This window comes from Anguilla rostrata, chromosome 1, assembly GCF_018555375.3.
Source record: "Anguilla rostrata isolate EN2019 chromosome 1, ASM1855537v3, whole genome shotgun sequence".
NCBI lineage: Eukaryota > Metazoa > Chordata > Actinopteri > Anguilliformes > Anguillidae > Anguilla > Anguilla rostrata.
Window position 1 is genome coordinate 60,414,904 of NC_057933.1, and position 23,455 is coordinate 60,438,358.

Consider the following 23,455-nt stretch of genomic DNA (forward strand, 5'->3'; position numbering starts at 1 on the left):
AAATGTACTGGAGAAGTCATTTTCATCACTTTTCATCATGTTATACATTTTTAGAATCACAAAGACATGAATGCTTTTACAGTCCTCTTCAGTAAAACCCTGCAGTGCTGAGGAGGGAAGAACAGAGGTGGGGGAAGGAAAGAAAATGAGAAATAAAGTGGTCTGGACAGCTTCTCTTTCCTTCAGCTTCTCTGATTGAGCTTCTGCACTGGCCACACGAAAGGGCCCAGTTACTCACCTCCTCCTGGGCCTCACCTGGCCAGCCAGCCTGCAGAAGATAACCCCTGTTAACAGTTGGTTTCAATCAAGCCCCTGGCTAGAGCTCACGCTGGGCCCACTGGGAGCACCGAGAAGTCTGCATGAAAGGAAGTCCTAAAACTACTGCTACGGAACGACAGGTGGCTGCTTTGGCACCAGCTCACACGCTCACACCCATTCACACAGTGGTAATGGCCCCGCATATTACAGCCGGGCTTTTTCGCACAATCAAACCTGGCACATGACTCACCCAACCACATCCCAGACTGTATCAACATTCCCTGAAAAAGAATACGATTCTAATCTGCAGAGACTGTTAAAAGAGGCTAATAAAAGAGATTTCCTGCTGATTCCATTGTTGATTAGCCTATGTTCAATATCAATTACAACTGATCAATTTAATACTGTTTAGTCCAATTTTCCAAAGCAGAGAATGGCGCTTTAAAATGCCCTGAACGCAAACGTTTGTTTCATAGAGTGGTTGTTCAACACACCAGAACCGAAGAAGTCTTCAATATCCATAAGATTAAAGGGGTTCAGCCACAGAAGCCTTTGGCTTACAGCCCAGATGTATCACATCACATCTTCTGTGAGCATAAAGTCTTGATTTTTCCCTACACTCCTTTGATATCACGCAGAGAGACCGTGAGTAGGACTGCAAGGCGAGGGAGACAGTTTCATCATCTGCAGCACCACTGTGTCCGGTCTGTCATCACCAAAAGACAAGATCTATTCATTAGAATAAAACCCTCTGCATATAATCGTAAAGTCAGTGTAAATCTTTGCGTGGGCTGCAGAGCTAAGCGTATGAATTCCAGCAGAGACGCCACAGCACGTTTTGATGTTAAAAGGGGTTGAGACAGGGTGTTGCGGACATCTGGATGCACAGTGATGATGGCAAAGACTGTGAATCCACAAGGACTTCACAGGAACAAGTGGCGGTCAAAGTGAAAGAGATCAGTTTTCCTCGTGGGGCAGGGGAGTTTGGGTAATTAGCATTGCCTGCCCTCTGAGCACATGCTGAAATACAATCAGAAGCGCCAGAAGCAGCGTTGTTTCGTAAAACCGGGTTTTCCGTCCCTCTCAAAAACAATTATTCAGGCTCAGCCGCATGTCTGAACTAATCACAATACACACTGTGCTTCCAATAAAAAAAATTAAGCGGTTGTAATCAAGTGGTAATGAACTTCTTTGGTTGTTTATGGCAGAACTGTGACTTCGGTGGCCAATGAAATGATTGAATGAAACATGAATAAAACAAAGTTGCCAACAAAAAACAAACCCTGGATAAAATTACAGACTTTTAAATTGAATGTCTCAGCTGAAAATGCTTGTTTCCTAGAAATCAAGAGTTTTGCTAGGAGTGCAGTGAATTGCTCATGAGAATGTGATGCTTTCAACATGCTGTTTCCAAGTGCACCACTTTACCATATGTATCTGAACACTGTATTATTTACACTTTTTAATTTGAGCTTTATTTTATAAATCCAATTCCTGTTAAATCCTGTGAAACGAAACCACTGCAACAGTGCAGACCTACTAAAACATTCTACATCTACTACATTACAAAATGCCATTTTTTCATTTGCATAAAACTTTTGGCCAAATAGCTTGCAGGAAAAAGGGATTTTTTTTAAATCAATATATGTTTTAAGCTGATGTCAGCTTTAATAACACTCCAGTCCTGTAACTATAAGTGAAAAAGCCATTTCCAGTAAAATTTAATCAGAAGCAGATATCTGTCGGACTTGCTGGGTTTGGGAGAGGCAAATCTCTGACTACCAGCTCAGCTTCTCAATCTCGGAAGCACTGACTTCCAGAAAGGAAGTTTTAGTGGTCAATGAGGCCTGGCTAAAGACATTTCATTCATCTCATTCAGTAGCACATCATTAGTGCCCCTGGCTCACAGAATGTGCTGTACTTCTCTGCTTCTGTCACTTTACGGTCATTTGTAATGTTCCTAAATAAGCACGCTTATAGTCCGAATAATAGCTGAATAATAATCCCTAATCCCCTGATTCTGAATAATAGACCAATAATTATTCAGTCAGTATGTGCATCACCTTCGCCTGTAAAGTCACTGATGATGTTCTTTTGTATGGTGTACTCAGTGAACTCAGGCTTCATTCAGCCTGGCCTTGTAGCTTCTCAGAGGTTAGGAGGTCCAGTTCAGGGTTCTTCCTGTGGATCCTACACAGGGTTGCTTGAGGTGAACTTGTCTCTTTGTCAAAGATAAGGTCACTTTAGTTACTCCACATATGGTTTTGAACCAGCCACACACACACACGCAGATACACGCACCGACACATTTAGCCATGTATTTTTTAAATGTTAAAAATCAGAGTGACAACTGCAGTCACCTCCAACATTCATGTTTTTTTTTACTGTTTTACTGATGTTATGGCTTGATCAAACTGACACCTGCTGGAAAAAGTAGGTATTACCTCAGAAACCCTCTTAAGCACCTGGAGGCTAAACTGGGACAGACTGAGGATTTTTAAGGAAGTGGCCCTGGCAGTGAAATGTGGCAGAGAGGCTTTAATCGCTTTACAAGCGAATCTGGGGCTCTAGGGTTTTTTTCAGCTCACCAAACTGATATACACAATCCTTACTTTAACATATGAGGACAAGATTTTGTTCCATTGCAGTGCAGCACCTGCAAACTAACTTTGACTTTTAGAGTCAGCCAACAACCACCAAAATATGCAAACAGATTTTCTCTCAAAGTTTTATATTTGCTTGCCATTAAGGGACCAATATTCTTTAGCGTTTTTAGGTTTTGCATATTCTCAAAAAATAATATGATGAGATGTTATCCGTGCTGTTAATTTAAAATATTTGATTTAATATTTAACCAATGTTCTTGTTGGGCAGATAAAATAAAAATAAATTAACTGACTGATTTCACAGAGGACAGAAAGGGAAAAGGGAGAGAGAGAGCTCCACTTCTGTTGGCCTTGGTCTTTTTGTGCCTATAGGGCCTGCATTTTTAATACTGGAAAGAAATCTCTCCCTTTGTCAGTCCCAGCACTGAATAAAAACAGAGTGTAATTCTGTGGTCTGTCTCACTCTCATTACCCTTTCAGAGTCTGAGCACGAGTGCGTCTGCACAACTGTGGAAATCCTCACTTTTATTACCCTCTTCACCAGCACTGGAAAAATGTTGGGATTGCTACAGATCCCATCTGGTGCACATTAGCACACCACCTGGACCTGGACCAATTATGAAATCAAAATATGGGATAACAAAAATAATAAAACGAATCCCCCCTGCTCCCCTCCCCAGACTTCCTGACGTGTGCCATTTTATCAGTTTGTTTTTATCTAAATTTATAAAAGGGAAGGAAGACTCATGTGGAACGTCTCAAACATTATAACTGCAGATCACGATACTTTGTTTTGTAATGAAAAGTACACAGACTAAACTTCTGTGTAGTTTGTAAATCGAAACCAGAAACAGGACATTTGAGTACAATTAAGTTTCTGTGTGAGAAGTTTGTAATAATGCGGATAAAGTGAATCGACTCTAAGTACCCTTGCGATATTTTCGATCACGCGATGCAGCTCCAAATGTCTCACAGCCGATTTTTGATGTCTTTCACGTTTCTGTGACAGCAGTAAAGAAAACAAATCATATGTACATCCACCATTCATACAGCTCACACAGAACTTCCCAACAGACTCCCGGGGTCGTGATTTGTAATACAATATTGGCCACACCTTAAAAGGCCCATAAGCCAAATGACTTCAAATACTCTTTGCTGATTAAATCTTTCTTATTAACAATGCAAATTAAGAAAATACAACAGAAGAATCAGGGTTTCTCTGTGAATAAATCAATGGGTTTACCAAAACATTTGCCGAAACCTCAGAATTAGCACATGATAAACCCAGTGACCTAGCGCATGGTGCAGGCAGTGTTCCATACGCTCCTGAGTCCTCAGTCGACTTCTACCACTTCCTTTTGATTTAAACACCAGGGCTTCTCACTTTGTGGGCCTCCATTCCCCTTGCGCACTGATCTTTATATTGAAGTGGCCACAGTCTCTAATTTATTAGCACAAGAAATACATTCCATTGTCAAAGGACTCCCCTAAGGTTACCCTTTTAGCATAGAAACAGAGATAAGGGCAAGTACAGCTGAAAAATAAAGAAGAAGAAGAACAACAACAAGAAGGAAAGAAGGATGCATACAGTGCTGCATATTGAAAAGAAAGTCATAACTACAATGACATATAGTAGTGCATTATTGAGGTGATGGCTAGGTTTTGCATCTTCTGGTTATCAGACCCATGTTAAGGTCAATGGAATCATGAACTCCAGTGAGTACCAAGACGTTTTGGAACAAATCCCAGTTCGCTGTGCCAGGAAGTTCAAACTTTGCCATGAATGGATTTTTCAACAAGCCAATAATCTCAAGCATACATCAAAATCAAATGAGAGATGTACCAAAAGATGCAAACAACTTGCTGAGAAACTGACAACATATTACAACCCCAGTGCACTCCAATAGAGACTGTGATTCTTTCAACGATTACACAAATTCCTTGAGGTTGTCCAAATTTTTGACCTCAATCAAGTCTGCAGACTCAATTTGAGTCTGCTGGATGTGATTCTAGTGTTTGACAAATATGGTACTTCCAGACTGGCTGATTACAAATTATTGGCACACAAAAAAGGCCCCAAACTGACATTCAGGGAGTCCTGAGAGAGAGGCAAAAAATCGTTCCAGATATTGTACAGAAGGCAAAACGATACTTCTCCATTCCAAACAACCCCATTGATGCAGAAAAATGTGTCTCTTCAAAGAAGACATGACTTCCTTCTGCTGTTCTCTTTTAACCAGACAGAACTGCATGCCAAAACACAAACAAACCTTTTAAACCTCAGCGGACAATGGAGTTTGTAGCCCTCTGAGGTTGTGAATATCAACAAGTAGTTGTTTATTCAGACTCACTATGTACATGTAAAAGGGTGCAACTATACATCATCAATCTGGCAGAGGCATGCTGTGTGCTGCAAGTTGCTATGAGGTAGAAAAATCCATCTCCTTGTTCACATTCTTCATTGTTTTCAAAAAAAAAAAAAACACTTTATAGAGATCAGGAACAGAATCTTACCCAATATGTTCAAGATGCTAATGTGGAAATTGTGTTTATGCACTGTACTTTGTTGACTGTGGTGTGTTATACATGTAAACACATGGAAAAGCATCATCATCCAGTGTTGCTGAGGCAGAAAAGGTGAATTTTGCTTTTTCTCTCAGGAGTTGCCTTCCTACAATGGGGTAATAAATATACAATGGCATTTCAACAAGCCAGTTTACCTTAGTTTGCTAAATGAATTTCCTCACAGTTCTATGTATTCAAATTAGGGAATGCAATCCATGCCCTTGTTGTGCACCCAGAGAATGTCCTCTTTGACCCATCAAACCTACAAGCAGACGAGTAATATGAGCTGCTCCCATGTCAATCTCAGCACCTTTCGACCTTGCAGTCCAGACATTTCTCTCCATTTTCCTGAAAACTTGGCTGCTTGCAGTGTGTGTCTGACTGCCATTCTTCTCCATCTCCCTTCCTCCCACTGCAGCTACTGAATTGAGTGCCTCTGCATAGTTAAGTCTCAGTACTGAGGCCACGCAGAGCTGAGTAGGAAGCTGTTCTGCGAAAGGAGCCAGGACTTTTAGTTCCAAAATGTGTCTTCGCTCATTCTTCCCACCACATGGAAAAAACATTGGGGAGGAAAAAAAAACTTCCATCCAGCAAGGCCCCTAAATAGAGGCCACAGGCTACCTTTCAGTCTAGGTGCAGGAAGCGGCCTCTTTTTATGCTCTAAAAGTGTTTTCCTCATTCTCCCTGTACTTCCTAGTAACGGGCTTAGCAACGAGGAAGCTAAATCCACACAGACAAAGCCTAAATTGCCTTGTCCTGTGACTTTCTGTTGTATTTCAGGCTAATATGCAGGGGACTACCAATTTTTAAAGTGTGATACATTTGCATCAGATTTTACTTTGGCTACTGTACCATTATATGATATGATATATGATATGATATATGATATGATTTTTGAGAAAGAAATATTAGCTAGCTAATATATTAAATTATACAGCTGAATAAAACATGCAAGGAAGAGTCTAACTGACACATTGAGATTTCTGGGCAAGTTCAGCAAACATTAGTTTTGTGAATGAGAATAATGTTCAGCTATAGCTGTAGCTATAGTATCTATCTTCCATTATTAAGAGACAGGATACTTTTGTCGTTGGCTTGCAGGATAAACTAAATGGCTGTTTGGTACCACTTTTTTCATCCGTTGTTTAAGCACATTCCACTTTTGTGGTGCCTGTTTTAAGAACGATGTAGCTGCTACTAAAATACTTCAAGGACTTTAACATTATATTTACCTATAAAGTTTTATTCACATATTAGTCATGCAAATTGCTGCCGACAGGTTGTAAATAGGTAAGGTAAATAGCCGAGTAAATAGTTCCGTATAATCCTGTACTCTGGAGTACTCTGCATCCACACAAAAACAGGGGCTCCAGGGTACATGATTGGCTTGAAGAGAGAGTTGAACATGCTTGAGAAAACCTAAAACAAATGTTTTCCATGTACTGACATCTGGCCCATTCTCTCCAACTTTTTCTGTAGCAAAAGAAAGATATATACACTAGTCAGGAAAAGAAAATTACTATGTATAACAAATCATCTCTCCCACCCCCGTATCACAGAGAATGAGGTGATGAAAACTGAACTGTATAGTGTCTTTCTGGGAGCCCTCGGATCAAGGAAGCCAATAGCTAGGTGTACTGAATTCGGTGTCAAGCTTCCATCAGCTCCACCTCCTGGTAGGAAGCCTCCTCGCTCTCAGCCTCTCGGATGCTGCAGGTCATCCATGTGAGACGACAGTAGGTAATCAGTGGGAGACAGCCCTGTTCATTCGTCTGAGACAGCAGCAAAACATTAGAAAGGGACAGTGGCAGGTCATCAGAACGAGACTGCTACAGATCATTGATATTCAATAGTAGCGAGTCATCAATCTGAGACAGATGCCTTGTGTCTTAAGGGAGTTTCTCTGTGGGGCTGCACCAGCACTGAGCCAGAATGTTCATACTAAGGGGACCTGGAGACCTGATTGGATGGGGAGGCGGTCATACAGCAGGGATGACAGCTTGTAATGCTGCAAGTGACTCAAATTTAATGACGTAAAAAAATTGAATTTGTACTCTGTAATAAATTAAATATTAGCGCTGCATACCCTATCAACGCATGTACTCGCTAAAAGTAGGTATTGTTTCAATTGTGTTTTACATGGTTCAAAAATGAATTTTTGCTATCATCATCTTTATATGAAGGGTCACCTCAAGGCCACTAATATTTCAACATGTTTCTAAGCCAAAGTAAACAGCACAAAACTAATTTGTACAGAAGCCATTTCAGGCTACATGGCCATTTACAAGTTATTTACACACCAGTGTGGCATGGTTCATGTAGAAAGCCTGTAGAAAGCAGAAAAAGACTATACAGTATAGGCCAATAGCCTAACATGAAAATATGATCACCCTTACAAGATTTTTTGTGAAAGATCTCATCACCCAGGTTCACATTCAAATTGAAAAATTAAAAAAAGCTCTGAACACACTTCTGTTGCTGCAGGAGAGGTTTGTCAGGCTTTGGTGACAATGCTGAGGATCAAGGCGGATATGGGTTAAACTGAAACATCTTTACCAGAGGAGAGAGGAGGCAGGACACTTCATGCTAGATAGTGCCTTGTCTGTGCACTATGACAGGTGAAGAATCTTTGATTTATGTCACCTCTGTGACAAGGTGTCTCCTGGAACTGAGTTCATGTTCAGGCACTTCCTCCCTGATGTCTAGTTAGACTGACATCCTGACAGCTCCACAGTTTATCCCTCTCTGGAGTGAGAGTCTTCGGAAACGGTTTGGAAGTCTGTTGGCCTGGTGAGTCCAAAAACGAAGAGGAAACAGGGACTTGAAATAAGCATGGATGTTGCTTTCAACGCATCATTGAGGATTTTCGAAGGGTAATGCTTATTTGGCACGCAGCGAAAAATGAGTGAGGACATGAATCAAATACCATGACTGGCTTAAGATATGTTACAACTGTTTATACGTTGGGATGCAAATGAATGAATTAAAGCAAGGAAGAAAAGATGGATTGAATAAATTAGACACTGCATTATTCAGATATTGTATAATCAGGGAAAAAAGAGGGTCTGGAGGCTTCCAAGTAGCTCAGTCAGCATAGCAACTTGTCACAAGTACAGGCTTACCCCTATAGCCTAGTCATATCTGGTTCATGTCTGGGCTGTATAAGTACCAGTCTGAAGTCTGTAGCAGTGAGACCCACTGTGCTTCATCCCACTGAGGTTCAATTCCTCAGTTTACCGCTACATTAGCCCCCCCTAGCTACTCACTAGGGTGCTACAGGTTACCACTTGCCCTCAGTTAGGAATGGCCATTTCTATGTACCGCCTATGTACTGTGTGGTTTGTTGTGTGGAAATTAGCAACTGTTTTGTGGGGAAGTATATTTATTGATAGTGCATGTGTGATGTGCATAAGTCATACCAGTTATGTGAACGCATAATATAATTGCTAATTACACATGAACAAAATGGGGAAAAGTGAGGGAATTTTTTTTTGAAGAATTTAGTGGCTGTTGCCTCAAAAACAATTTCTCTGAATGTATGGCCTCACTCCCCGATCTGATCACAAGTTCCAGTAGAAAGGAAAGCCTAGGAAGGCTGGAAGATCAGTCACGCTAAAAAACTGTAATTCAGTTAAAGATAGGGGTGTATTCTATATGACAGGTTTCACTTCTTCCAAGATACCTGTTCTGAAGGGCTCCGTACAGCCTGCTGTTGATTTATCTTATTTTGTTGGTTTGTTTTTGAGCTGGATTGTTGTTTTTTCAGAGTTGGAGAGTTGATTTTGCTGTCAAGACACACACACATTCACACACACACATACACACACCTTTACCCAGTGAACGTATACAATAATGATGCTTTAATCAGAGTCAACTCTAATGAAGACATGTCGAAATGTTAGTCAGTTTGCATTGCGTTTGCAATAAAAGCTATATATCCATGAGCTCCAGACTTATTCCCTTATTTCAGTTTGCCATCATTTCTGAGAAGCATCACTATCAGCTTATCAACCGTATCCAGCGATACCACTTTTTACAGCACGTAAGTTATTTGGTTTCCTTGCTTAAGTGGAAGAGGACAACACAGAAGTAAGAGGTGTCCGAAAGGTAATCTTTCTGCGTGTGCATGGGCACGAGGGATACAGCCATCCCATGAACATCTGCCCCTCCTACTCTAAAGCCCCAAAACATCACCACCATGGCCATGCACAGAGCCTCCCCATGGGACAGATGCTCACCGCCAGCCACATGAACTCCTGCCAGCTGTGTGTATAACTCTGGATGGCAGAGTATAAAGAAGACAGTTCGCAGTATACAATTCAGGAGCATTTGTCTGTACTCGCAAATTGACAGAGGATATTTCAGTGATCATACCACTAGAGAGCAGTATTGGCTGAAACTAGCACTGCAGGTCAGTCACTGTCCCATGGGGCGGCCCTTGTGGCAGAAGCTGAAAAAGTGCAATATTTTTCTAAATACAGTATGATTCTTCAGATTGCCAAAATACTTTCACTCTAATTTTTCTCGAAATGTTTTGCAATCTGAATCTTGTAGTGCGCGACGCAGCTTCAGAGTAGGAAATTGAGATCGAACCTAGGTCGAACTTAAAACTGTTTTTTTTTGCAGTTGACACGGGGCCAGATACTACTGTTTCATAACGCAATGTTTAAATCACGCCCGTTTACATTCTATTATTATTATTATTATTATTATTATTATTGTTATTATATCCATTTATTCATTCATTCAATACGAATCGTTGTTGTGAAAGCGTAATCGAATAGGTTCAAGCGGTTCAGGGCATGTGGACCAGAGACTGTAAAAGATGTGTACACGTGGAAGGTTCAACCGTGGAGCGTATAGAGTTCAGTGGTTCAACCTCTCATTGGGTTCAACCAATGGGTTCAGTGGGTTAAACGGACTTCCTTCTCTACTTGAAAGGCGAAAGTGATGTCACAAAAACGCGACTAGACCGTGGGATAGCATATTTTTTGCTCGGTTCTACGTAGTTTGTAAACATGCCGCTTTGCTATCAAAATTCGAGTATTTAGCGTTTGCAACAAACAGCCACTAAATTTAATTGGAGTAAATCGTGTGTACATGACGAAAAGGAACAATATTTACTTCAAAAAGAGAACATAGTGTTGCAAACTGTCAGTGAACCTGAGACTTTCTTGTTGTTTCTAAATTTTGCCGTTTGTTTTTATTGGGGTTTAGCCCCCTCGGTTCAGCTCTGTAACTTTCTTACTGTGTTATTCCTAACGTTATTGCTAGATATGGAGGGCACCTCCAGTGGGATTTTACAAAATTCAGCGAATGTCCCCGCTTTCCTCATTAAACTTTGGACATTGGTGGAGGATCCGGACACAGATTCGCTCATCTGCTGGAGTCAGGTAAGTGTCAGTGTAGTATCATTATAACGTCAGTGAGCTAACGCTAGAATATCTGAACGTATTTGAGGAAGACTGGCTCACTAGGTAGCTAGCTAGCTAACTAACTGTGCTTTGCGAAGTAGCTACCCAGTAGTCTTTTAATTACCCTTCAGCGCAGAGCACAGGTTTTTGCCCATTATATTAGCCAGCAAGCAAAAAATGAAATTGTAATGTTCAACACGAACAGGTTCATTGAACTATACACAGTTACTAAGTTGTGTACAAGTGATTTGCATTTAAATGCCGTAAAGATGATAGCATGCTAGCGAAGCTCATTCAGCGTTACTCCAACATAATTATCGTTTACAAACTATGTGGTGCCCTGAGAGTGCTCTAAAGTGATACTCAAGCTAGCTAGCCAGGTAACTACCAGTGTTAACTAGCCAATGGCATTTTGACAAGTGACGAATTCAGTTTCAAATTATTAACAAATGGTGCCTCAGAAGACATATTGCAAGTTATCCAATGTTGGAATGCAGCTGTTTCTAAACTAATACATTCCCTGATGAAAACAAAGAAAATGATAATTTGTGCTGTGCTTGTGTGTATGTTTTTTTATGTTTATATGTGTCTGTTATGTTTCGGGCTATCGTTACATAGCACACCTTAGGAAAATAAACCGTTAATCTCTGTCCACTGCATTGGGATTTAGTTTTACAGTGTCAGCGATTACATTCGCTGGCACATCGCACTCTCACCTCATTTGAACCATATATAGCCCAGTTGTAGTCATCATATCATCGATGGTATAAACGCTATGAACTGTGCAAGGAGATTGGGCCTATATGGCTTGGTTGTGTGTTGTTCTGCAACATATTTTTGTAAATTCAGTTACATTTAGCAAAGATGCGTGTTAATAACCCGCTGTAAAATCGTACAATAACTTTTACTAACGTATTCATTTTAGCCAGTTGTTTTATTATTTTATTAAAGTGTAATTCTTACATTTTTCCTTTTCACAGAGTGGGACAACATTCCACGTGTTTGACCAAGCCAGATTCTCCAAGGAAGTATTGCCCAAATACTTCAAGCATAATAACATGGCCAGTTTTGTCCGACAGCTCAATATGTGTGAGTAATATGCTCACATTAGTTCACATCTTTTGATTTCCTTATTGTTTTGTTTATGGGTGTTTTGGAATATGTCATATTCCTGTTTAGTTTTTTTTTCTTTTTTTTTCTGGCTTGTGGCTAACAGAGGAATATGGCTACGTTGTTGTGACAATTTGCTCTCAGTTTGAGTCACACAAATTTATTGTGCTATCTATGACTTTAAGTATAGATTGGCTTCGCTATATCAACTGCCCGTGTTAGGTATTTTTTTTCCTTTGTATCCTTTGTTTTGTATATTAACAAATATGCTTTGTTTTTACACTTTGTATGTACTTTTCTTAAAATCTCTTACAATGAATAATTCTGTTTATTTTTAATAGATGGCTTCCGCAAAGTTGTCCATATTGAGCAGGGTGGCCTGTTGAAGCCAGATAAAGAAGACACAGAATTTCAGCATCCTTACTTTATCAGAGGTCAGGAGTACCTGCTGGAAAACATCAAACGCAAAGTCACCAATGTGCGTGCAGCAGCACCTCGCCTTCACCTTCCTCTTTCCAGTTACTCGGTCCCCTCTTCAGTCTACTTTTGTTTTTTACTGCAGATTAATTGAAAGTTCACTCTGTTTTTCCTTTTTTTAAAACTCAGGATTAATAATGTCAAAGATCAGCAGTTGTGGAAATTATTCATGGGTGTTGTATAGAAATATAACAAACCTTACTTAAAAAGTTAGGTTTGTTATATTCATACGTGAAATAACCACAAAGCGCACTGCAGTTACCCAAGTGTCAAAGGGCGGTAGGAGCAAAACAGTTCTGCTCATTAAAGGTGCAGTGTGTCAGTTTGTTGTTTGTTTGATTTTACTTGAAAAATGTCTTTGCTTTCATTATTTGTGTGTCTTGATGTCAATGGGAGTTTCTCATCATTTGGGGAGGTCTAGGTATCATTACCTCTGCTCTGTTCTTATCTGTGTAGCCGTAGCCCCACCTGCCCTGTTAGCTCTGGCAGCAATGCAAAACACAACAGGAGGCAGGGCAGACAACTGTTCTGATTGGTGGTTAAGATTCAGGCACGGTGAAATTTAGAGTGGCTGTTTTCAGAGACTGGGGCAGTCAGAGAAACTAGATTTTTTTCTTAGGCCTTGTAATTCATTGATATTTGTCGGGATGTGAAAGAAATTTAACCAAATATGAACAAAGTGTTCATATAACAAACTTACATACTGCACCTTTAAGCTTGATATTATTGGTGTAGTTAGAGGCCTTGTTTCATTTTTCTATTTTTTCCTTTATAATAATACACTAAAGAACCCCCACATCTTACAAAATGTTGCTCAACATTTTATTTTTCATTAAAGTTTTGTTTATTTTGGGAAACAAAATGCATTTATATATATTTCCTGTATATTTCCTGTATGCTTCCTTTGTCCTTCCTCAGGTCTCCAATGTGAAACATGAGGACGTCAGGCTCGGCCAGGATGATATCAGCAAATTACTGAGCAGCGCCAAGTCCATGAAGGGAAAGCAGGAAAGCATGGATTCCAAAATCATTGCCATGAAGCAGTGAGTTAAAGACAGATCCTGGCATGAGGTGATCCCGGATCAGCACATGGTTTTCCAATCCTGTTTTAGAGGCCCAACTCTCCTTTACACTTTTAATAAACAGTGTATGAAGAGACATGTCTGGACAATTGGTGCCGTTAAAAAATTCAGATATTATACAGTCATGCAGCAGTAATGTCCTGAAGCAGTTGTAGTTCATTACCTTGTATTGGCAGTGTCTCCTCTAGAAGCGGAACCACCTTGTGGTTGCTCTCTTATTCATTCTCCATATCAGTTTAATTATTTTATTGCCATATCTCAATAACTTCAGTATATACTGTAATTCTAAACCAAGGCTGGTTTCAAATATCTTAAGCAATATGGCAGAAATGTTAACCTTAACTTACTATAAATATATGCAATGTTAATTCATTTTTTTGGAAAAGGAAAAATAAAAAAAATGGTGGATATGTCCCCCTTCCCTGTGTCCTCACTCTTTCTCAGTCACTCTGTTGAAATTGGATTGTTAACTCAAACAGTCCATACATGGCTTAGGATGTACAGTGCTGTGGGAAATTAAATTATATCTTAATGTAAATAATTACCGTCAGTTCTTTACAGTGTATTGAAAGCTGCTGTTTGGTGTGTTTGTAATGTCTCTTGTTTTCACAGTGAAAATGAGGCACTGTGGAAAGAGATAGCCACCCTGAGACAAAAGCATGCTCAGCAACAGAAAGTTGTCAACAAGGTACTTTTTTTTAAAAGTGTTGTGTAGAAATGAATATTTCTGTGATTTCAGTTATGATTGTGATCCTTGGAATCTCAGCCTTCTTTTCAGTGCTGAAAATTTGCTCTTGGAATGCAAGTGGACTAATATTTTCAGTGCCACCCCCCCACAGGTCATTCAGTTCTTAATTTCACTGGCACAGTCCAAAGGACTTCTGGGACTGAAGAGAAAAATGTAAGTCTTTTGAGAAGACAGAATTCAAAATAAGGAAAATATACTCTGCTTGACATTCCTTCATGGCAGATTAATTCACCGCTCTCAAATTCGTTTGCTTTGCTTCTCCGAGATCTTTTATGGGAAACACCATAAAAGGGTTAAGCCCATTCATGGATCTTAAAACGCTTAATATGGCAGTAAGCAACCCCCCCCCCATGTGTAAGCCTCACCTGGCTGGTGAATGGCTGCCATTGCACATCATAACGCTTTTCAGGTATCAGCTGAGGTGAAGAGGTAAGATTTATTCAGACATTGAAACTAGTGGAACTGGAAGAAGGTAGCCTGACAGGGAATTATGGAAAGCAAAGTGTGCCTGTACTCTGAGCAAAGTGGCATAAGGTAATATGGCTGGTGTTGATACTGTCTTTGTCTGTGCTTCATCACAGTCCTCTGATGCTGGGCGACAGCAGCTCAGCCCACTCCCTGCCTAAGTACAGTCGGCAGCTCTCTCTCGAACCCTTGCCAGGTTCTTCTGCCTTCTCTGTGAGTAAACCCTTAAGAAAAGGGACAGTCAGTGATGATTGCTTCCCTTCATTTCTCTTGTTTCGGTTTTTTCTGTGTTATGGGAACTCAGGTTATCTTTATGTGAGTAGCTTTGTGTGTGTGTATCTGTCTTGTTTTGACTGACGGCATTTGTTTTTTTTTTTAATCCTATGACACAATTGACATGCATATAAACTTTATATTCTTCTGTGCAGTTTTCCTGCGTTAGTAGTGTGCTTATGTGTGCTGTGTCATCCAGGAGAATGCATGCAAAGACTGAATATGATTGGTTAAGATTATGACTAGCAATGACAATGCAGGCAGACCTCACTGTTTTGTGATCTTACTGGTGTTTGGTCATTTACAGGCTGCCTCCTCACCGCTCACAGGAGAAACCCTCCTCACATCTGAACCTGTAAAGTCGGGACCAACCATCTCTGACATAACTGACCTGGCACAATTAAGTCCCTCTGAGGCAACCAGTAGGTGGACAGAGGAGATGTAAGTGCTGAAATCAAATATTAATAGTGATAACGGTCTTCCATTTTATTGGCATGTCTTGCAATACCGAAATCTGCATTGGGCCATCTGCCTGTAGAATCCCCCTAGTGAAGGAAGTGGGCCCCGTGGGCGTGGCCATCGCTGAGGAAAGCCCTTTATCTCCCTCCACCTTCATCGACTCCATACTGCAGGAGAGCAAGCCAGTCCCAGCAAGCCAATCCCAGCCAATCCCTGTAATCCCACCCCCGCCTGATGACAGCCAAAATTGTCTCAACATGGCTTGTCTGGACAAGTAAGTGGAGGACCTGGCTGCCATGGCTTGATTTGATTTTCTTGCCTGGAGGGTGCTTGTTCACCCGTAAGTTTATACACATGCTGGATTTCTACATCTAACAAATGGTCTAACATCCTGTTTGAAGTTCTTACCATGTATTTCTTCTCTCACTGTAATGTCAATGGCATGAAGTAGGTATGCACTGTTGGCCAGTGTGCTCTGGGCACCATTGAGATGTCATAGCTGAGTTTACTTGATTCATCAAAATTATATTCAGTAATATGGTCAGTAATTCATTTGTGTTAAAATAGTGTATGAATAGGTAGTTAAAAGAATATTGGGCCTCGCTGAGACAGCAGGTTGGCCACGAAGTCAATTCTTCAATTGTGGTACACTTTCAAATATTATTTCTAAAATTGTGGATTGAGAGTTTTGTTTACTATTTAAAAACACTACAAAAAAGCCTATATTTCAGCTGGAACAATGACATGAGACAACAATACCTGAGAAATGTGATTCTATCCACAAGAAAAAAGCAAACCAGTCTGGTAAAATCACATGCTTACATCCTTTTTGAGTTCACTCAAACAAACAATCCAGTTTTGATGAGGGATATAATCATGTTCACATGCTCCGGTGAGAGACGGGTTCTGAGTCGATTCACAGTTGCACCCTCAGCAGAAAAAAGGTGCTCAGAGGGCACTGATGAGGTGGGCACACTGGTAATGCCAGGCTAATTGGCTAAGCTTTGGGTTGTGGATCCCTACTAATGGGGAGACTAGGCTTGTTCGTAAGGACTCCGTTTACCATGTTTCTAAACGTGTAAATGGCTAGTCAGTTAAACCCGCCCATCCCCAGTTGATAGTGATTGAAGCATCAAACTACTGGGAGCCCACAGGTCGAGCTTCATGTGGGCAGGCATGCAGAGATACGTGCCTCAACTTAGATGATGGAGGGAGAAAATGGGAAAGAAAAGCTGCCTGTCATCGGCATAGCAATGATGCCATGAGCAGAAAGAACTGGAGTTTCAAAATGTCCCTTGGTGTTCCTAGTGCCTTTTTGTGTTTCTGTCTTTCAGTTCTTCCCAGATGTCAGAGGTCTGTTGTGTTGTCCCCAGTCCTCCCTCATCACCCCTTCATGCCAGAGTGCACCCATGGTTAGAAATTTGTATATGCCCAAAATTATAAAAGCACTGGATAACCTAGCCTGGGCCGGAAATGCATCTTTCATCATGGAAAGGTGCAAGTTGTTAATGATATATTTGCTGTCCCATACAGTCTAGACTAGCGTATTTAGCCTTTTAAATGTCTAATGAAGAGCAAGACACAGTCAAAACATTTGTGCCCAATCTGTTAATTAGCTGGTTTTTGATGGGTCATCTCCTGCTACTAAATGCAGCAGTGAATTATTAAAGAAGAGGGTGTAGAACATAAAGCACCATGACGTTATGGCAATGAGACAAATGGTTGTGTACAAAAAGTGAAACAAAAATAGGAAGGCTACAAATGAAATGTAATATGAAAGGATGTAACTGAGAAAATACAGTACACCAGATGTTTGAATAGCCTAAAAAGCAAGGTTTCTGTATTTACTTGGGGTGTGAAAGCCCATTCACCAGGGACATAACAAATAAGAGTGCATAAAATTTGTCAGTGAACATTTCGCATTCACACCTGCTGATACACGAAAAAACAAGTTTGTGTTTGTGTTTTGCAGTTAGCTAAATTTTAACCATAACATTAGAATACACGCACCATCTCGGCCAAAAACATTTCAAAGGAAAGAAGTTGATTATTTACAGTATGGCAACTGATGGTCAGCTGTTGAAGTCTGAAGAGCTCCGTCCATACAGCTACCCCTGCTAGTAGGCAGACTGTTTTATTCTGCATCAGTAATCAGGAAATCCACACAGTCAGAATAGGCTTTTTGGAAATGTAATGAGCTTTTCATTTGCCATGCAGACAAACGCATCCAAATGTCCAAACAAACATATGAGAGCTAAAACGTTTCTTCTCCCCCCCCCTTTTCTCTCCCCCTATGGTGGCTGTCCCAGGCCAGCCCCAGTACGTGTAATTTATATCAGTTGTAGCCTACAGCTGACATTCACTGGAGCTATTCCTGGCCCAAAATGACTTTGGCAAATATCCACGCAGCAATATCACATCTCGATTGATTGATACTTTATTTATCCCAGAGAGGGGAAACTTGTTTAGCCACAACATGACAAAAACAATGGACTACAAAAACATATGCATCTACAGCTTTTATGAAATTTCTACTTAAGTAGCCTATATCTTGATAAACACACTGCCTTGTAATATGGTGGGTAATTGCTGAGAATGATGGTTTGTAGACATACACGTTGCTTCCTTTCCCTGTGTGCAGAGAGAGAGGCATTTACTGCCTTATTCCAGCTGTATCTAAAATGCTGTGTTTCCTGTTGTCTCTGTTCCAGGAATGAGCTGAACGAGCATGTGGAGCATATTGACTCTGGTCTGGATAACCTACAAACAATCCTGAACAGCCAGGCAATCAATTTTGACTCTTCATCTCTTTTTGAGGTGAGTAATGGCATTTATCTTTTTCGAATGAAATAATAAACAAATGCTATAAAGTGGGGGGAAATCTTAAAAAAACGAGCTCAGAAGGCTTGTTGGGGCAGTTAGTATAGTGGCTGTGGTCCTTTTTCTTTATTTTTTTGTTGACACATTCAAGCAAGTGTAGCATTGGTTGAAGAATGGAACTTGATTTGAAATGCTGTATATAATTTCCTGTGTATTTAAATGATTTTATGATTTCTTTTAGATTTTTAGCCCCTCAGACAAAGAATTCAGCCTTCCAGATCTGGACACCAGCCTTTCAAGTGTGAGTGAGGGGAGAATAGTCAATTTTATTTGTCAGCTTTGCCTGTCAAATAGCTTTTTTATGTTATGACGCTTATGGTTTCCTTTCAGCTCAGAGCAAATGACTATTTAAACCTCATATCTTCAAACCCTTCTCTCTTCAGTTTCAAGACTTGCTCATGCAGGACCCGGAGGCAGAGATGGGCGAGTACTCTGGTCAGAGTGCATCTTTTATTATACACTCATTATGGTTTCTGTTCTAATGATGCCACTTTTATTAAGCCATTGATTTAGGGTAACATGTAGTGCCAGATAGGATGGTGCAGATAGGATAGACATTCATCATCGCTTACTGCACTTTATAAGCATTTATGGCCTGCTTATTACAAAGGTCCGGCTGTCTGAATTTGTAACTCATGGTATTGACACACTTCATGCTTTATGGCATTTTTAAGTCTGCAGTCACAGGTGGCTATGTAGTTTTTTTGTTGGTTGATCCTGGCATTTGTTAATCTACCGTGTAGTGCCTGTTCCCAGGGGATTATTCTCATGATTACAGACTAAGAAAAATGTAAAAGATGTGTGTGCAAATGTGTTCTACCAGTAATAGCCCTAATTTCATCAGACGCTATGTGTTTTGCAGGGAAACAGCTGGTTCAATACACAGCCCAGCCCATTCTGGATGACCTGATCATCCCTGACTGCACCAGGGATGAGCCGCCTGTCCTGCTGGAGGAAGAGGCCTTCTGTGGCAATGCAGAAGAAACAGACCCCAGCACATCACTCCACTCAAACAGTGGCTAAAAGCTAGACAAAGGCAGACAACCTCTCTTATTTTTTTTAACAATTGGATGTAAAACTGTTTTTCTACTCATTTTTTGTTATTTGCTAGACACCTCTCATTACATTTTTATATCTTCGAAGCAATATTTATCTCTGGGGGTAGCTTGCATCTACATTCATTTATTCTGTGAAATTAGTTTGATCTCTGTTAAGGATTTTGGTTCACCACCAACCAAAATACAGTGTCTTCGGAAAGTATTCAGACCCCTTCACTTTTTCCACATTTTGTTACGTTACCGCCGTAGGTGTAGATTTCGGGGGGGACGCAGGGGATACGTCCCCCTCAATATTTAACACGTGCATTTGTCCCCCTCAATAAAAACATGAAAGAAGCATTTCCACCATAAATTGATGCAGAAAAGGCACAAATTCACCCGAATGCAGGAAATTAAGTGTTTGACGCTCAAAATTTCCTGGGGGAGGACCCCCCAGACCCCCAGCTTAATGTGTCCGCCCCCCAATGTTCAAACGAAACCTACACCACTGGTTACCACCTTATTCTAAAATTGATTCAGTTCATTTTTATTCTCATCAATCTGCACACAATACTCCATAATGACTAAGTGAAAACAGGTTTTTAGAAATTTTTGCAAATTTATAAAAAAATTTAAAAAAAAAATTAAAAATAAAAAACTGAAATATCTGAATAATTTCCGATGGCACTGTAAACACATGATATAATTTTGACGTTTTTTTTTTTAATTGGCTTCCATTTTTGTGCTGCAGTAGTCTGTGGCTTAGTTATGTGAGTGCTGGGTTTGCAGTCATAAGGATATTTTTTCAAGTTACAGGGGAGGTCCAACCATTCTACCCTCAAACACGCCACATAACCTAAATTCCAGTTCCTGTAAATATCAACTGTGTTAATGCAATTATGAAAGCCACCCAGATATACTGAAGCTTAAAAGAGGACACAGGTATTTAAATCCATACATGTTACTGGAATACTGTTCTCAATACCTTAAAGCTTAATGGAAAAAGAAAGCTTTGAGATTTTGTTTTCTCAGACAATCTGTGAATGGGTATAGGTCAGGGAAAAATACACATAATGATAAGTAAATGATGTACGGTGTATTTTACCAACATGTTAAATGTATGATTATAGTGTTATGGTCACTGCATTCAGACAGACTTGTATATATTTAAAGTTACCCTACCTGTACCTGAGTGGTATGGGCAGAACTGCCCACAGAATTTGGACTTATCACATATCCACGATGCTTTAAAACATAATGGACAAGCATGCCACAAGTTTGCACTCAGAGCTTTCATTAGACTCCTCCATAGCCAACAAAGCCACGTTTCCCCTCATCAGCTCTTGGGGCAAGAAAGGGTATTAAAACAAAAGCCTCCAGAATCACTCAATCACTTACACCTTAAGCCACATTACATTACAGGCATTTAGCAGACGCTCTTATCCAGAGCGACTTACACAACTTTTTACATAGCATTTACATTGCATTTATACAGCTGGATAGCCACATCATATATATATATATATATATATATATATATATATATATATATATATATATATATATATATATATATAATTTTTTTAAAATTTTTTATCATCTTGTACATCTTTGCATGAAAGCATTGTATTCCCTTTCAACTTTCGGGACAGCACCTAAAATCACTGAATAAATCATTCAGAAAAAAGGTTTTAAATGTCCATAATGTAATTACATAGAATTCACTTCCAGTACATCCAATACTTGCATCTTTGTGGTCTATAAAAATGCTTTTTAATCCAAAACAGCTCAGTCTGTATTCTAGCTGCAAGAATTTCTCAGCTCGGACGCCATTCTGAATTCAATGCAATATGTGTCTGTCTGCTAAGATGGCACAGAAGCAATGCCACTGACCTGAGATCAGTTCCTGCTGGGCAGCTAGTCTTGATTGTATGAGCAGTGATTGGTCTCCTTACAAGCCATTCAAGCAGTTGGGTGAATTAGGACTCTAAGCTTTAAAATGAGACCTGACTGGGGTTTGTAGTGATCGGTACATTAGCATTAGAATGATTAGAATGTTCAGTTGACAACAATGTATCACATATTTGTGATTACACTTCAAAGGATTAAATTGAATTTCAATGGTAGCTGCTATTTTCAAAATGGCATAGTGTTGCCTATTCACTTTGGCCTGATTGTTTATAAACTGGACAAAAGTTAATTTTCATTGGGAAAAATCTTTCCTTAGAAACCCTTGTTGAATTTGACAGCTTTTTAGATGAGTACACTATTTTTTTCTAGTGTTAGAAAACGTTTAAGGTGAATTGTGTACCATAATTTTACCACTAGCTGATTTGGATTTTGAGAAATAAACAGTAGACCAAGTAATTTATGAGGTGCTTTTTTCATGTAAATTATGTGTTTACCGTGAATAATTCTTCCTATATTTGATAGGTTTTAATACTTTAGTCCTGATGGGTCACTTGTGCCCTTCAAATACTGCCATCACCATTGTCTCTCCTGTGTGTTGCCTCAAAGTTATAATGCTTTAGTTAAGAGTAGCGCAAACCAGGCAAAAATGGCCTTTGTAAGTGCTTGGGGTTTTAGCGTATAATTTTGTATCTCGGTTTTGGCACAATAAGCTCGCTAATTACAAATATAGCATGGAAAGTATGACATGAATGCATTTAAATGCCTGTTTCTTTAATACCTAAAACATAATCATGCACAGGGTCAAGCAAATGTAAAGAGGTAAGAGTAAAATGTTATATTTTGTTTGTGTAATAAATCAAATATTTTTTTGTTTTAGAATAATATATTTTGTGGTGGAAAGTTTAATGGTGCCATACGAGGTATCAGATCTATGTATGTAAGCATATATTAATTGGTACTGAAAGACAATATTGTGTATTTGGCAAATAATACTTTTCTTATACATAATATTTTATTAACAAAATATCCCACATAGTAAGCTGGTCACAAGATTTTGATAATCTCTTTTCTAAAAATGTGTACCATTTTTTTGCTGATTCCCTGTGTTCTGTTGGTTTGATGTGATCTGTGCTTTGTAAGGCCCGCCTCAGTTCTTAGGGGGCCACGCACTTTTTTGTTGGTATTGTTTAGTTTCCCATGTAGCAAATGGACGCGGCACCAGATACATGCTGGACGTTGCGCAGGGTCTGCCCCATTGTCCTTTTGCACAGCTGGCCAAAAGCGGCACGGGTCTTTTCTGGGATCTGGTGCGTGGGCCAGCAACAGCTCTGCTCCACTTTAAAACTGTAATTTTTTCATATTAAAAAGACCTATATTTGATACCTTTTCACAGTGGTATTTTTGTTGCAATTTCCAATTTTTTTGTATGCTATTTTCCATTCTTGTCTTTGGGCGTGACATTCATGCCGAGTATTCAAATATGACGATGCACTCAGCATGTTGAATGCAGAAGACCAAGCACCTAGCAGAGACTTGCTTTATTTCAGACTACTTTAACATTAGGTATAAAATGTTTGATGGGTTTATATTGTGCTAATCATGATATCAGCTAACCTCCTCCTTTTCTTAGTTTTACAGAGTTGTGGATAAAAATAGTGAGCTTGAGAGTATGTGCTTACATCATACTTAAGTCTTACGTCCTTATTTGTTAGGGTGATGTTTCTAACAGTAAAATTAAATGAATGTAATCGTGTCTGTTGACACTTCGGGTTCTATTTTCCAACCTGCAGTTGGTGTGTTGCGAGCCATCGCCCTTCCAAAAAGGTAAAAACGTATTTTTGTCGTGGATTTTGACGCACTTCATAATTGTCTAAATCGGTAATTTTGTGACTCACCTTGCGCACAAAGTGTGTGCCAGTCAATATTGCATAGCGCAGTCAGTGCAATTTTGGTGAAGCTCATCGAAATTTTGGGTCAGTCTAGCAAGCCTTTTGTGCCGTTCGCCCCCCAACAACTCTGACCACGTCTGCATTAAATTAATTACATTTATTTGGGTGACGCTTTTATGCAAAGTGATGTACAATAAGTGCATACCAAAGGTCTATTCAAAAGGCAGTCAATGGTTTTAGTGCATCATATGTGGCCCAATTTGACTTTGGCGTAATTTATA

General features: G+C 39.8%; 1 protein-coding gene across 2 annotated transcripts; it reads left to right on the plus strand.

The window, feature by feature from the left end:
• The first annotated feature begins 10,368 nt into the window (after positions 1-10,368).
• On the plus strand, positions 10,369-22,665 carry LOC135260701 (heat shock factor protein 1-like). Of its 2 annotated transcripts, XM_064346140.1 has the most exons (14): positions 10,369-10,822; positions 11,824-11,932; positions 12,295-12,431; positions 13,349-13,473; positions 14,125-14,200; positions 14,352-14,413; positions 14,842-14,938; positions 15,306-15,439; positions 15,537-15,731; positions 16,792-16,869; positions 18,169-18,274; positions 18,519-18,578; positions 18,721-18,772; positions 19,200-22,665. In XM_064346140.1, exons 1-14 carry the CDS (start codon positions 10,706-10,708, stop codon positions 19,358-19,360), a joined length of 1,509 nt encoding a protein of 502 aa, XP_064202210.1. In that variant the 5' UTR covers positions 10,369-10,705; the 3' UTR covers positions 19,361-22,665. The 2 variants fall into 2 exon arrangements, with proteins under 2 accessions (XP_064202210.1, XP_064202221.1); XM_064346151.1 differs by lacking the exon at positions 16,792-16,869.
• Positions 22,666-23,455: the final 790 nt, after the last annotated feature.

Bases quoted from the DNA above. Each gene is read 5' to 3' on its own strand.
- LOC135260701 (XM_064346140.1), top strand. From the start codon at position 10,706: ATGGAGGGCACCTCCAGTGGGATTTTACAAAATTCAGCGAATGTCCCC. The intron at 10,823-11,823 runs GTAAGTGTCAGT...TCCTTTTCACAG, and splicing joins CGCTCATCTGCTGGAGTCAG to AGTGGGACAACATTCCACGT. The intron at 11,933-12,294 runs GTGAGTAATATG...TATTTTTAATAG, and splicing joins TGTCCGACAGCTCAATATGT to ATGGCTTCCGCAAAGTTGTC.